The sequence below is a fragment of the Syngnathus leptorhynchus genome, chromosome 18 (assembly GCF_054491065.1).
Source record: "Syngnathus leptorhynchus isolate UIUO chromosome 18, UIUO_Slep, whole genome shotgun sequence".
Lineage (NCBI taxonomy): Eukaryota > Metazoa > Chordata > Actinopteri > Syngnathiformes > Syngnathidae > Syngnathus > Syngnathus leptorhynchus.
The window spans coordinates 75,715-89,902 of NC_141212.1; the positions used below are offsets into that span (position 1 = coordinate 75,715).

Below are 14,188 nucleotides of genomic sequence, written 5' to 3' on the forward strand. Positions count from 1 at the left end.
GCGACACACAACAACAGTAGCGGTCAACCAAGGCACCTGAGCGCCAACCTTTTGTCCAAAGGGGCCCGCCCTGGCGCTTACCACTCCGATTTCACAAGAGCTTTCAAGGGAATCGGCTTGATTTGCTTCGGTGTGAACGAATCGCACATTTGTTCCAATTCTTGGTGTTAAAATGGCATTTCAAAAGTACGTATTTGGTATCTAGCGATGGTTACCATTTGGAACGTTCGAGTTTGCGACATATCACATGGTCACTTGAACTTTTTACGAAATCACAGCAGCAAAAATGAGGACATTCAAAGAGTTACTTCCAAACTTGTCGCTCTTGTTCTCTTTCAGGGCTTTCTTCTTCGTCATGGAGTTTTAGTTTGGGCAGTTCGTTCGTCGTCGCCCTCTGCTGGCGACCTCCGGTACGCTCCGTCGTTTCGCGCCGCATAGGTTGACGGACGCGTTTTCATCAAGATGTTGCAAGACTCAGCTGAAACAAACAAGACTTGTATTTCTTACTCTTATGAAAGCTGAGTATAAAGGCCTTCTGTAGACAATAAAAAAAAAGGGGTAGAAAAGGTGTGAATTGTACAGCTTCTGCCAATTAAATCGCTGTTTATTAGTTGAGTTGCATCATTAAACTTTGACATTTGTCATGACACTCTCGACCCGTGACTCACAAGAACGAAACGACTACGCAATAACGACCTCGTCCCACGTTACTCGCGAATAAACTTTTGAAGAATGAACTTTTGTCCAAATATCAAGTTGATCCAGTGGAGGAGCCTTTTCTTGTTCTGCCTGTGTCTATTTTTCCAATCAGCCCAATTATTTGGAAGCCACACGTGCAAACGTTTTGAACTCTGGATCCAATCTCCATCCGAGTTTCAGACAGTCCCTGCGTCTCATGCTGTTAGGTTGCTCGACGACACCAAGCAGCGGTCAAACTCACTTGAGGGTTTTTAGTGGTGAAAGAAATGAACGAGGCTGCGCATTTTGTCTTTTCTATCTTTATAAACACATCGCAGAAGTTGGTGCCTCACCGCCAGCGGCGTCACGAGCGCGATGCGGCCTGGCAGCTCTGCAGCAGGAGGACGAGCAGGCGGCGCTTGAGCGACGCCATCTTGTGGCAGTAGTCGCGCTGCAGGACGGCGCCGAGACGGCGTCGAAGGTCGGCGAGCGTGTCGAGGGCCGGACGGCAGGCGGGAACGTTGAGGAGCGTGCGGAACAAGTGCAGCCACATGTCGCTGTGAGGCATCCTGAGGACAGCGACGACAACAACAATGCGCCATTCTGCAAAATCCTACTCCCATTCAACATGCATTCTTATTTCTGCCTTTTCAATGTAGTTGGGTTCATGACTTTCTGGATGTGTTCAGTGAGTGGAAAGATCAATCTGTCTGTCTGTCTACCCTGCGCTCCGTGGCGAGCGTACGCCCAAAGCGTGACAACTTGCACACGCTTCCCGTCGCCAGAAAACATACCTTCGGAAGGCGGCGCGGGTCTGCCACTCGCCGTCGTTTTGCACCACTTGCATGTACGTTCCGAACAGCAGCACGTGAATGGTTCCCGCCGCGCCAAACAGGTCCGTCTGCAACAGGCACAGTCGGTCAACCGGACACCATCAGAGCAGCGTGGCTTCGAGTGGCTGGGCTCTTGCGCTTTCCGCGTGCCACCGCTGGCAGAGATTTTGATATGGCAATGTTGCATATAGACCATTTCCTAATTATTGTGGGACATCGCTAACAACGGTGAACGATCATTTATTACTACTACTAAGATAAAAGTGGAAACTAACCCACCCCTAAATACGTTTTGTTTCTTCAGCTGGAACCGAGGTCAAGGCGGCGCGAATTGTCAACAACTATGAAGACTCGTCGGTGTCCGCTGATGACGGGCTCGGGACGGGTTTGAGCGGCACGTCCGGTCTGGTCTCACCTGGTAGTTCCAAGGCTCGCCGCTGAGCATCTCGGTGCACCGGAAGCCCGACGTCAAGCAGCTGGCGGTGAAGGCAGCGCCCGGCGGGAAGAGGTCCATGTCGATGCTTTGGCCCAGGTCAATGAGAACCAGGCCCGGCTCGAGGCGGTCCGGCTCAAAGTCGTCGTCGGCGAACCTGCGCGATGCAGCGTGGTAAAGCGGCGCCCGCCCGCTGGTGCGCTCCCGCCCGCTGGTGCGCGCCCGCCCGCTCGTACGTACCTTTGCCCCAGCATGAAGTTGTCGGGCTTGACGTCGGCGTGGATGATGCGGGCGGCGTGCAGTTCTTCCAGCATCCGCAGGATGCAAATGGCAAAGTGGATGACGAGCGGCTGGGGCATCACTCTGTCGCCCAGGCTTTTGTAAAGGTTGGCCGCGTTCTGACAGGAAGGCGTTCAAATGCGGCGGAATGCTGGTTGAGGATCACGGAATGGACGCACGCGGCAGCGCTCCCTTGACTTAGGAGTTGAACTCGAATCGCTCCTTTCTCAAACGGCCGAGAAGCCCCCAAGATTTGCACGGCCGACTCGCGACCGAAACCATTCCCGGGTCAAGGGAGCGGAACGTCGGTCCGTCACGCGTGCTCCCGTGAGCCAGAGCGGGTCGCAGCGGACCTACCAGCAGGGTGCCGTAGGCGTGCAGCTCGCCCAGCAGCACGCTGCCGTCGGTGAAGATGTGAGCCGAGCGCACGCGGCTGAACAAATGACGCACGGAAGGCGGCAGACGCCGGTCCAGCTGCGTGTGGATGTAAAACTCCCACGGATTGGAGGGTTTCTGCACCTGTGCAACATGCATGTGCTTCAATCAAGAACTGTGCTTCAATCCAGAGGCCTCCGCCTGCGTCGCCCGCTCTTTGCCCCCTGGGCCAGCTTGGCAAAGAGGCAAGAAATGGCCACAGCAAACCGGAACGCTGGGACGGACGCTCGGGTCGTGCGTGTTGCACGACGCGCCGGTCTTCCTGCTCTAGGGCGCGCCGCGCCGTCTCTTACCTTCAGCACCATCTTGTCTGAGGTGGCGGGGTCAGTGGCCAGATAAACGGTAGCGAAGGCTCCTTGGCCGAGGACGCGGTCCACTCGCAGAGATGCCGTTCCTGTAGCAGCGAGCATCTTCGCGTTAGCGCGGCTACGCTAAGCGAGGCTGTCAAAGTTGTCGTCGTCGTCGTTACCCATGCTGATGGTCTTCTTGACGCCGATGTCGGGGAGCCCGCGCTGCCAGTTGACCAACTGCGGGTGCGAGGTGAGAGGCGGGCTCATCCTCGACAGCAAATCTGAGATCAGCTCGGCGCTCCAGGGATCGGACGGCGGGCGAGCGCCGTCGCGGGGATCGCCTTGTCGGGCAGGTGGCGTCGAGAGGAGCGCTTGCGTCTTCCGCCGGCGGCCCGGCGGCGAGGGCTGACAAGACCCTTTTTCGGGACTCGCAATCACCACAGAGGTGCTTTTGCAGAGTTCCTGTGGGGCGACGGGCGGCAAATCCTCCGGGATGGTAAACAGCTCGACGGCGGCTACCGAGTCCTGCGACATTTGCTCGGCCGGCAAGGTGACAGACGAGGTGCTCGGCCGTTGGGCGGCCGGCCCCTCGCTCGTGACGTCAGGTGGACTCTGCTCTATGATGGGACTGCGTGGGACAAAATGTGAAAAGGGGCCATTTTGCTCGCTTCCATGACACTTGCTGAATAAACATTCAGCAAGTGTCACGGAAGCAAGTGCTTGCTCTCTCACCTGAGCTTGTGACACCGTCTGAGGAAAGGATTTTGGTCGCTGTCGGTGCTGTCGGTGCACGTCACGTCCGCTGCTAACACGGCAGGGAAAATGTACTCATTGGATGGAAGAGGCTCCACCTCAGCCAGTGGGGACGCTGGCAAACGCACCTTCTTGACTTTGGAGCTGGCAGTTTTTTCGCACTGCCAGGGAATTTTCAACGTCTGCCACTTGAACCAACCCTGGCGAGAAGGCAACGCTTTGCTAGCACTCGCCATTGTTCACCCCTCAGCGGAAATGACAACGTCAGCCTCACCTGCGTCGCCGGCTCCTCTGCGTGCAAAGGGCGTGGACACGCACCGCGCCGCCAGGGCAAAGTCGGCCGTGTTGTTGGGACACGCCGCCAGCCGGTCCTCGTCCCAACAGCTCATCCCCCCGGCAGTCCGGTCCCGCCCCGCAGCCTCCGCGTGGGCTTCCTGGAGAGCGGCAAAGGTGTGGGCCCGACAGCTAGACGCATACGCGCGTAAGGCCACGCTTTCCAACTTACAACGGCCGGCGCCTTCTCCGACAAGCCTCGGCCTCGCGTGGCTTTGGTCTCGCCCGGCGCCGCGTGGGACGCGGCGGCACTGCGCAGCGACAAAAGAAAAACGCCATTTTCAGCAGCCCGGTGGCCAACCGTCGCAGCGAGACGGAAGCAAAAAAGCGGACTCGGCCGCGAGGGCCGCACATCTCGAGATCGCAACCAGCCAGAAACAAAAAGCGGACTTGGCCAAACATTTCAAGACAAGAGCGAGAAAGCTGGCACTTGGCGGCACGAGAGCGCGGCGCAACATTCTGTCGACTGCCGACTGACCTGACGTCATCCTGGTAGATGAACAACGGCTCGGCGGCCGCCCAATTGCCCGGTGGGGCGGAGCCTGCCGAGCAGAAAGAGGCAGCACAACCAGACAATTCAGCGTCATCTAACACCTTTTTCAAGTGAGGCATTTTAAGTTTGCCCACAACATGCCGTCCGTGTTTTGCCATTTTGGAAAAGAGTGGCAGTGTTGTGGCAGCACAAAAAGAACTCATCCGTTTAGCGAGTGTCCCACCAAAAAAGCAAACACGGCACTCGTGTGGGTTGGAACGACAGCAACGACCGTTTGGCTGCCTTTCAATTTCAACCGCTGCTGGAAGTCTTCCTTACCGACGGCATCGTCCGACGTGTCGCCCGAGAGCTCCTCGGTCAGCGTGGGGTCCCGGAACATTCCCATGATCACGTCTGCAACGAAAAAGTGCCATTGTTGACGCCAGGCGACCTTCTTTGGACCAAAGCTAGTCGGGGCCATCGTTACTTCGGCGCCCCGAGATACTCATGCTCCTATCTCGAGTCGGCGTTCCCCGACGAAATAGTCACATCCGACCTCGGAAGGCGTCATTTTTAAAAAGTGGAAAAGGCGTCGTTAAAAGGCTCTACGCTTCTTTCCCAAACTCGTCGGCGGCTCCAAACGTTGGCTCACCCAAGGCCTCGCGGGTGTTGACGGTGGGCGAAGGCGGCAAGTTGGGCGCGTCGTGGCAAGCGCTCCCCTGGAACGCCGAGCCGGGCGCACGCCAGACGGGGCTCCGACTTGGGTCTCGGCGGGCCGCGGGTGACTCTGCAAAGTCGCTGTCGAGGGGCTGGCGGGCGGAGGGATCTCCCGTGGCAGACGTCTGGGGAGGCAAAATCAGAGTTGAGACGCAGGGCTGTCTCAAATAGGGCAACAGGGAGGGGGGATGCAGAAGCAAGTCAGCCGGCCGCAAGTCAGCCGGCTTCCTCCTCGCTCGCCGTCGCTACGTCTCACCTTTGGCGTCCCATCGGCGGGGTACGAGGAGGCCGCCGCCAGCGAGCGTTCCGCTTCACATGGCGCAACGGGACACGGGGCCGGCCTCGGTGACCCTTCCGCTCTGCGCTTTGGTCTCAGGTCCTCCTCGGCCTCCCGCTTCCGCCAGTACGCCCGCGCTCGCGCTTCCTCGAAGCAAAGCTGAGATCCGTGCGCCGCCAGCGCATCCTTGGAGTACATGGACACAAACTCCCCGTCGGCGTATTCGGGCTCACGGCCGGGACCGCTCCAAACTCTGCGGGGCAGAGTCGAGCACGTAGCGGCGTTGGTCCTTTTTTAGGCTGCCTTGAGCTAGCGCTTGGATTCCAGGGGCAAACATAATCCAATCAAATGTCAAGGCTCAAATAGCCCAACCAATTTCCAGGGATGCTGCATCAAAGCGGTCTCTCCCCACGAACTTTTGGGGTGATCCCCTGCTGAGTGGAATCTCACCCCACTGCGACGGTTGGGCAATTACTTACGTGCAGACGCCACTGGATGGGAGCTCGGCGGCGGCCTGAGAAGGAGCAGAAGGAGGTTGAGTTGGGGCCGCACCTCATCGAAAGACTGCGAATATTTGTGAAATACGCCGGCAGTTGTGAGATGGCCAAGCACCTGGGTCGGAGCAGCGGGGACGCCGTCCGGCGACTGCTCGGGATCTCCTGCATCACATCCGGGCGGCAACACGTGAGCGAGTGTCGCCCCGGCGGGACAAAAGCACCTCGGAGCACTCACCTCCCGACACCTCTGCCCGGCTTCTGATTCGAGCCTGAAACTGCCTGAGGATCACAGGCGCAGTCGTCGGTCTCTGGATGGGCACCATCGCCGGCGCCCGGCCTGGCCCGGCTCTCACCTGTACTCTCGCATGAGGCTTTCGACGGGCTGGGCTCGGTTCTCCAGAGCTTTGAGGTAAACGACGTCCGCTTTCTCCATCATTGCTTGGCGCTCAAATTGCTGAGCCCAGGCCACGTAAAGCGCCGCCGTCTGCGTGCCCACGCCCTTGTTGAAGATGTGCTGGAACAGGGCGATGGGCTCCGAGAAGTAGGTGGCCTGCAAATGACAAACTTCACTCAGAGCATTTTCTAGTCGGGATACCTTACAGAGTGGAGATGGAGCGAAGTGAGCCAGATCTGGGGCCTCAGATCGTCCGCAGTCTTTAAGAGTCAAACAAATGACGATAGGATGCCTTGACTTGATTGAACCCTGTCCTGTCTCTCACGGACGGACGCACGCACGCACGCACGCACGCACGCACGCACGCACGCACGCACGCACGCACGCACGCACACCAAATACCCCCTTACACATCTGATGCACACGTTGACAAAGCGGGCGTCGTCGGCATATCGCTCCACTCCGAGAAAGTTCTGCACCAGCCTTTTGAGCACCATCGCCGTTTCACCGCTGCCACTTTGGTCCAAGTACTCGACAAACCTGCCAAGTGCACAGACGAGAAAAAAGGCACCGATGGCTGCTGTGACGCTGCACTAAGGCGCCGAGGAGACTCACTTCAGCCACGCGTCCAGGGGGTCATCTCCCACGTACGAGCCGAAACTGCTCTCAAACGCTCTGGTCAAAAGACGCGTCGGTTAGTCATAATGCAGGAACAAAGACGTACGGACAGATGCGGACAGATGGCCCACGTAAAAGCGGCGTTGCACCTTTGTACATCTTCCTGAATAGGCCCTAAAAAACAGCTTCGGCACTTGCTTCTGTCTAACCCGTATTTGCACTCCCATCGGGTCGAGATGAGTCGACCAGGATGAAGCAAAAGGCAATAAGAATTTGGGCCAAAAAACGAACGCCCTTCTCAACCACTAGACGAAAAGCGTAACGTCGCTTTTTACAGTCATAACAAGGCAAACGCCAAGAGAAGAAAAACGACACTAAACAGCTGTAACCAAGCACAAACGAGTCCACGTCGACTGAAAGGCGGGCGGTGGTGCGACATTCTGGAAAGCTCGCACATCACTCGACTTACTTTAAACAAGAGGCCACATCCATTTTGTTTAGGCGAGCTATAATCAACAAATAAAACGTCAATTAAAGCTAGATTCGTCTATTGACTTGAGTTCTTCCCAGCTGTTCGTCGAATGAACACTCGCTGACGACTTCCTCTTTGTGTTTGAATTTCGCGCACAAGGCGAGCAACTATTTCTTCTCGTCCAAGAAAAAAGCTCACTGGCGCATTACCGCCACCTTCTGGAAATATTTGATTTTTGACGTACGTCTTTTCTTCATGGACTAAAACAACTCATTCCCCCTCTGTTTGGATGCATATTTGATCAGCAGGGTGCTAGCTTTTCCCAGACTTTTAAAGCAAAGCGCGTTCAAAGCGCTTGGCGTTTCATATTAGCGTCAGAGTGCAAAATTCAGAAAAAACAACAACAGATAAACAAACCAACCCGAAACACTGACAACCGCTAAAGCTGTAAAGCAAATATACGTGAAATGGCGGAGGAACTGTGGAGAAGGTGTAATAAGCTCGTGATAGATGAACAGGAGAACCGGAAAGAGTAGGACTAGTGAGCGAGCAGCCCGTGGAAAACACTCGCGAGGACCCCGTGCGTTGAGGCCTGCGGCGGCGCCATTTTTTTTTTATTCGGGGAGGGGGGGTCCGAAGGAGAAAGAAGCTGAGCGTCGGCATCAAACAAACTTCTTGACAATTTCGGCCGACTTTTCGTCAAGCGCGCTCCTTCCGGTGGATCCGCATCGTGTCATACGACTCTGGTTCGTCTTCTTTTCTATTCAACTCGGCCACTGAGGCGCGCGGGAAGCAGTCTTGATGCACACCTCCATCGGATACGTACGCGTTAGCGTATGTCGTGCGTTGCTAGCCGGCATTTTGAGGACGAGCTCGGCCCACCCGGTTGCCCTATGCCGGCTGCCCTCCCTCTCGCTTTCCCGGTCTGATTCCTAAACGCGCTCACATCACGTGGGCCATCAACACTTTGGTATCGGCGGGCGACTGTGAGGAACGAGTTGGAATGAACGTCGAGCGAGCGTTCCTAAGCCTTTAAGAAGAGGCACGTTGGCTAGCAGATGAAACTGTGTGGAAAAGCGAGTTGATTTACAACATTATCCATCACACTTTGGCTTTTAACAATAAAGACAATACAGAAATAAAATGCAACCGTGGACGGTGTCGGCCCTGGCCTTCGTTCGAGGATTCCACTGCAATTTAGTGAGCTACGACCTTTGTGCTATAAATAGTAAGGAAACCCACAATTCCACTTGGCCTGGCCACCGATCCTGGACCAGCTTGCCCAGAGTAAAAAAAAAAAAATGAAAAGGGGGGGGGTCAAACGAAGCCCCAATTCGACTGGCACATGGGTCCGAAAACAATGCCGTGACCAATGACTGACGGGGGCGCTCTGTTTTTGTGGAGGACGTCACCGGTTCATTCAACGTATCGCAACACATAACGAAGCCTCAGTTTGTGCGGAAAATGCCATCGGTGCAGTCGCCGCATCAGAACGCCGAAGCGTCAACCCGCCGCCGCTTTGCAGGTCTCGGCGTTAGCGATGTCGGCCGAGGTGGCCGGCGATGTGTTTATCAGCAGCTCCTGTCAGGCAGGTGCTTGTTTGGGTCAGTTGCGAGAGGTCCCGGGATCGCTTCTCCTTCCATCCCAACTTTTTTCACCTCATGTATATTTTGGGTTTGTCATAAACACTCTTGCGGCCACCATCCATATTTGTACTATAGGCCAAGTGCTAAACTGCAGTATGCTACTTAGGGTTGTTGAGCCTCCAATTGTGATTCCATTCTGTGCATGCTTATGGCTGGATAGAGAAAAGGAAGCGAGATTGCTTCAAACCACCGATTGGCCGAGAAGCCTCGATGAATGAATTTTGCCATATCGGGCCCTTCTTTCAGAATACTTTTGAGGCATTTCATGAGCTTGACTCGTTGCCCCTGTGCGGCAGATGAGAGCCAATGTGAATCATGCATCAAGGTCACGTACCTTTAGGCCAAGCTCGGGGAGGTCGCCGTGCCCGCCGTCCGACCGCAGGCGAACACGGCACCCAGAGCGAGCGAGCGAGCGAGCGACACCGAGGGCAAGGTAGCTCGAGTGTCTCGCCCGGTAATGGAAGGCGCCGACCTCCGGTTGCGCTGCCTCTTGGGCCGCTCCGTTTTTCTGCAACAAATTTGAACGTTAGACTTGACATCAGCCGTGTAGCGGTTTCTGGCCACCGTCTTGAAGGGAACTCCAGTGTCCAGATAGTCAAAATTTGATGCGCAATTTTGCTCTCGTTTCCAATAACATCTTGATCCATTTGGGAGCACGCCTGAATACTTATTTGGATGCGACTTTCTGACTGGCAAAACGGATACAAGTCATCATTGACAGCATAGTTGACTTTTGTAACGGCGCAGGTATCCGGGAATGGCCACCGATCACATCAACGGGAACGGGACGGAGGAACCGATGGACACGACGACGGCGGCGGCGGCAGCCTCCTCCCGCTCGGACCACTTCCAGGCCTTACTGGATGCCGACTTGCCTCAGAAAGTGGCTGAGAAGTTGGACGAGCTCTACATCGCAGGTGACCGAACTCCGAGGCGCACGTGCAAAAGACAGCAGCCGCTGGCCACGTTGGTCCAGTGAGAGAAGCTTCAGGGCGGCCCTCCGGGTGCGCTACGTGCTCGCCCGGTCACGCCGGGTCGTCCTTATTGTCCTCCTTCAGGTCTGGTGGCACACAGCGACCTGGACGAAAGAGCCATCGAAGCTCTGAAGGAGTTCAACGAGGATGGAGCCCTGCAGGTCCTGCTCCAGTTTAAAGAGAGCGACCTGTCTCACGTTCAGGTATGCCTTTGAAGCGAGACAATGGGGACGGACGGCGCCAGCAGCCTGCAATGCTTTTCTCCTGTCCAGAACAAAAGTGCCTATCTGTGCGGAGTGATGAAGACGTACAGGCAGCGTGAGAAGCAAGGGGCCAAGGTCACCGATGCCACCAAAGGACCCGACGAGGCCAAAATCAAAGAGCTCTTGGCCAGAACCCACTACACTCTGGATGTAACAACGGGCCAGCGGAAGTATGGCGGACCGCCGCCCGAGTCGGTGTACACGGGGCTTCAACCCACCGTGGGAACGGAGGTGCGCCCGTCCCAAGCGCTCCATTTGTGGCTCGCTCGCTCGGAAGTGTGCCGACTTGAGAGACGGATGCGCCGTGTCTTGCCGTTGCAGATATTTGTGGGCAAGATCCCCCGCGACCTGTTTGAAGATGAGCTGGTTCCTCACTTTGAGGAGGCGGGGCCTATTTGGGACCTCCGCCTCATGATGGACCCTCTGAGCGGCTTGAACAGAGGATACGCCTTTGTCACCTTCTGCACCAAGGAAGCTGCGCAGGAGGCCGTCAGGCTGGTGAGCGGACTGCACTCAAGCTGGAATTCATTCCAATGGGATAACGGTGGCGCCCAACACCGCCCGGGAGGCTTTCGAACCTCCTACGAGATGGCGGGAAAGTTTGAACCGTGAATGGGATGCGCGTCTTCCCTTTCGTGGCTGAATGGCTCCCTCCTTCTATCTTCTGCAGTGCAACAATTGCGAGATCCGACCGGGCAAGCACATCGGCGTGTGCATATCGGTGGCCAACAACCGTCTGTTCGTGGGCTCCATCCCTAAAAGCAAAACCAAGGAGCAAATCGAGGAGGAGTTCTCCAAGGTCACAGGTCGGTCGTCCTCGGCGCGCGCCGATCCGCGTCTCGTCGTCCGGCCAATCACGCGGCCGTGTCGTGGCTGTTCCTCCAGAGGGCCTGAGTGACGTCATCCTCTACCATCAGCCTGACGACAAGAAGAAGAACAGAGGCTTCTGCTTCCTGGAGTACGAAGACCACAAAACAGCTGCTCAGGCGCGACGGCGCCTGATGAGCGGCAAGGTAAAGGTTTGGAACAACGTGGTGACGGTGGAGTGGGCCGACCCCATCGAGGACCCGGACCCCGAGGTCATGGCCAAGGTAGCGGAGCCGAGGTTGCGTCCGCTCTTTGACGGAACGTCGTTGCCCTCTGACGCCCGTCGTCTTGTTGCAGGTCAAAGTGTTGTTTGTGCGCAATCTGGCCAACAGCGTCACCGAAGAGATCCTGGAGAGCAGCTTCAGTCAGTTTGGGAAAGTGGATCGAGTGAAGAAGCTCAAAGATTACGCTTTTGTTCACTTTGAAGAGCGCGACGGCGCCGTCAAGGTACGTGCGCCGCCGCCGCCGTTGACCCTAACTGCAAACGCCACGCACGCTTTGTACGTATCGGTGCTGTGTTCAGGCGCTGGCTGAAATGAATGGCAAGGAGCTGGAAGGAGAGCCTGTGGAAATAGTCTTTGCCAAGCCGCCGGATCAGAAAAGGAAAGAACGCAAAGCTCAGCGACAGGCGGCCAAGACGCAAATGTAAGCGCACGCTCTCGCCACTAAAAGCACCCGAGCTGTCCCTCCTTCCCTCGGCCATGGTGAACTAGCCACCTCCGATTCAGAGTTCACGATTGCTAATGCGGAGTCACGTGGAAAAACGGAACTGGGAGCTCCGTCATAACTGGATCCCATCTCTGTAGCGCTGTCGAGTGGATAAATCAGGAAGGAGACAATGCTGTTCATTGAGCTGCGGGAGGGACAAATCGGTACTATTGTGATTGTTGATTTTCTTTTGATGGAGCCACCGTGTCTGTCCTCAGGTATGACGACTATTACTATTACTCCCCCCCGCATCACTTGCCGCCTCCCGGTAGAGGGAGGGGCAGAGGCGGCGGCAGACGGGGGGTTGCCAGCTACTCGTACACGCCCGACTACTACGGCTACGAGGATTACTACGACTACTATGGCTACGACTACGACTACCGCAAGTACCGCGGCGGCGGCTACGACGACCCCTACTACGGCTACGATGAGTTCCAGGCACCGGCCCGGGGCCGCGGCGGTAGCAGGGGTGCCAGGGGCGGAGCCTCTCCAGGTCGAGGGCGCGGCGGCGGCGAAGCCGGCCCTTCCCGAGGCAGCTTCTCTCAGCGTGGCGGCGGTGGGCCGGGACCCGGACCGGCGCACGGAGGGCGCGGCGCCAGAGGTTCCGCGCAGCCGCGAGGGCGAGGAGGGGTACGTGGTACGCGGGGCGTCCGCGGTGCAAATGTAGGAGGAGCGAAGCGCAAAGCCGACGGGTACAACCAACCCGATTCCAAGCGGCGCCAGACCAATAGTCACAACTGGGGCTCCCAGCCCATCGCTCAGCAACCGCTCCAAGGCGACGACCACTCGAGCTATTCCGCCTACCAATCTGACAACCAGGAATTTTATCAAGATTCTTTCGGGCAGCAGTGGAAGTAGGCGGCCGGCCGGCCGGCCGGCCGGCTAAGTTAGGCTTTTCTTTGGCTTTCTTCTCCTCCCTAGAGACTCGATCGATCCCATTGGCTCCAAATTGGTGACGTCTGGCGAGAGATCTTTTTGTACATATTTTAATATTCCACAGTAGTCACACTCGGTTTGGTGTTTTATTTTCCCCTTCCTTTTTAAATGCTTCCTTTTAGCTTCTAGCCTTTGTCTGTTTTTACAGCCTCTGCTTGCCATGTTTTACTGAAAACACAATTTGTACTGTCACAAAGTAATGCTTGTTATTGGAGAGGAAGAATCCGCCGTCACTTTTGGCTTGTATTCTTTGCTGTTGTCTGCTTTAATAAACGTGCACACACACGTGCGCAAAACCAACCGTTGTGTTGCCAATTCCTCCAATTGAACCAAATTCTCTGTTCAAATTGCCCGCCCGCCCGCCAGCCATGGTACCAATGGTGTCACCTCGCATGCAGCCCAACCAAATCACCCCCAGGTGGTCATCATCACGTCTGGTCCCATCCGATCCCACGCGGCCGCCGCCTCAATCTTGCACGTTTGTTTGCATGCCTGCCTGCCTGACCTGTTGTCCGCTCGAGCTGCGTGCCGTGCGCCCTTTCCTTGTCTAATTGCATCTTCTTGTCACAACTAGCAGGGGCGAGGCGTCTGGGCCGATCCTGATGCGTCGCCGTGACGACAGCGCCGCCAATGGCTGCCCGCCCGCCAGCCAGCTCGCCCGCCGTGGTAAGGTCACGTGACTGACTCACTGCTCCAGTGCTGAGACTACTGGATTGGTCCATTCCGTGACATGTGACTGACGTCCTCAGAGTAGAACGCTACCTCACGTGCTCTTCCAACTCATTTGTTCTTCCCGACCACTCGAGTGCTCTGTCACGGCCTTGCGGGCTGAAGAAGCCGCTGAATATGATGGACAAGTGGAGCTTGTGGTTTCGTTTGCGCTCGCTCGCTCTCAGGACCGCCTCACGTTGCTTTTGCGTATGATGAGCCATCGCCTCCGGATTTGTTTTATTTGACTATTTGCCTGTCCATTTTTTCAAGCCATCAATCGGATGTCAATCACCAGCCTTTATCTGCATTTGAGTGGCATACCGGGGAATTTTATTTGAAAAGTGCCAAAAAGTGCAGGTGACATCTAAAGTAAAAAAAAATAAAATCACTCTTTTTAGTTTTTTGCTAAATAACTGTCTTTGCAAATGGAGTTTTTACTGTACAAGCAAAGGCCTGTCAATTTTTCCAATAAAAAACAAACAAACTCACTCTTGGTTTCTTTTTAACAAGTATCAGAAAAGAACAAGATTGTCAAATGTTTATGATAATAATTAAAAGTGAAAAACTGTCCCAGCCTACCTTGTCGTTGAACTTGTCACAGC

At 55.9% G+C, this 14,188-nt stretch overlaps 2 protein-coding genes across 5 annotated transcripts; one reads left to right on the forward strand and one right to left on the reverse strand.

Moving 5' to 3' along the window:
• Positions 1 to 330: 330 nt before the first annotated feature.
• Positions 331 to 9,404, reverse strand: bub1 (BUB1 mitotic checkpoint serine/threonine kinase). Of its 2 annotated transcripts, XM_085937613.1 has the most exons (23): positions 7,479 to 9,404; positions 7,007 to 7,066; positions 6,802 to 6,931; positions 6,351 to 6,547; positions 6,233 to 6,276; positions 6,113 to 6,159; positions 5,980 to 6,014; positions 5,480 to 5,753; positions 5,159 to 5,348; positions 4,846 to 4,920; positions 4,513 to 4,576; positions 4,207 to 4,285; positions 3,976 to 4,135; positions 3,830 to 3,901; positions 3,681 to 3,750; positions 3,128 to 3,576; positions 2,952 to 3,052; positions 2,581 to 2,742; positions 2,185 to 2,342; positions 1,927 to 2,101; positions 1,473 to 1,579; positions 1,032 to 1,247; positions 331 to 478 (listed from the first exon to the last, which is right to left on the reverse strand). In XM_085937613.1, exons 1-22 carry the CDS (start codon positions 7,499 to 7,501, stop codon positions 1,043 to 1,045), a joined length of 2,877 nt encoding a protein of 958 aa, XP_085793739.1. In that variant the 5' UTR covers positions 7,502 to 9,404; the 3' UTR covers positions 331 to 478; positions 1,032 to 1,042. The 2 variants fall into 2 exon arrangements, with proteins under 2 accessions (XP_085793739.1, XP_085793738.1); XM_085937612.1 differs by lacking the exon at positions 331 to 478 and having other exon boundaries at positions 511 to 1,247; positions 3,681 to 3,753.
• A 475-nt stretch (positions 9,405 to 9,879) lies between these two features.
• Positions 9,880 to 14,071, forward strand: LOC147041981 (heterogeneous nuclear ribonucleoprotein Q-like). Of its 3 annotated transcripts, none has more exons than XM_085937643.1 (10): positions 9,880 to 10,044; positions 10,186 to 10,304; positions 10,374 to 10,595; positions 10,686 to 10,862; positions 11,035 to 11,170; positions 11,250 to 11,455; positions 11,529 to 11,678; positions 11,755 to 11,876; positions 12,158 to 12,569; positions 13,450 to 14,071. In XM_085937643.1, the coding sequence occupies exons 1-10, from the start codon at positions 9,885 to 9,887 to the stop codon at positions 13,489 to 13,491; spliced, it is 1,746 nt and encodes a 581-aa protein (XP_085793769.1). In that variant the 5' UTR covers positions 9,880 to 9,884; the 3' UTR covers positions 13,492 to 14,071. The 3 variants fall into 3 exon arrangements, with proteins under 3 accessions (XP_085793769.1, XP_085793770.1, XP_085793768.1); XM_085937644.1 differs by having other exon boundaries at positions 13,453 to 14,071; XM_085937642.1 differs by lacking the exon at positions 13,450 to 14,071 and having other exon boundaries at positions 12,158 to 13,175.
• The last annotated feature ends 117 nt before the right edge of the window (positions 14,072 to 14,188 follow it).

What these genes read in the sequence shown, in the direction of transcription:
- bub1 (XM_085937612.1), bottom strand. Translation starts at nt 7,501, where the DNA reads ATGGATGTGGCCTCTTGTTTAAA. An exon ending in CCGGGCAGAGGTGTCGGGAG is followed by an intron (nt 6,160 to 6,232) that starts GTGAGTGCTCCG and finishes GATGTGATGCAG; the next exon opens with GAGATCCCGAGCAGTCGCCG. An exon ending in CAAGAAGACCATCAGCATGG is followed by an intron (nt 3,053 to 3,127) that starts GTAACGACGACG and finishes TCGCTGCTACAG; the next exon opens with GAACGGCATCTCTGCGAGTG.
- LOC147041981 (XM_085937642.1), top strand. Translation starts at nt 9,885, where the DNA reads ATGGCCACCGATCACATCAACGGGAACGGGACGGAGGAACCGATGGAC. An exon ending in CGCAGGAGGCCGTCAGGCTG is followed by an intron (nt 10,863 to 11,034) that starts GTGAGCGGACTG and finishes TATCTTCTGCAG; the next exon opens with TGCAACAATTGCGAGATCCG. An exon ending in GGAGTTCTCCAAGGTCACAG is followed by an intron (nt 11,171 to 11,249) that starts GTCGGTCGTCCT and finishes CTGTTCCTCCAG; the next exon opens with AGGGCCTGAGTGACGTCATC.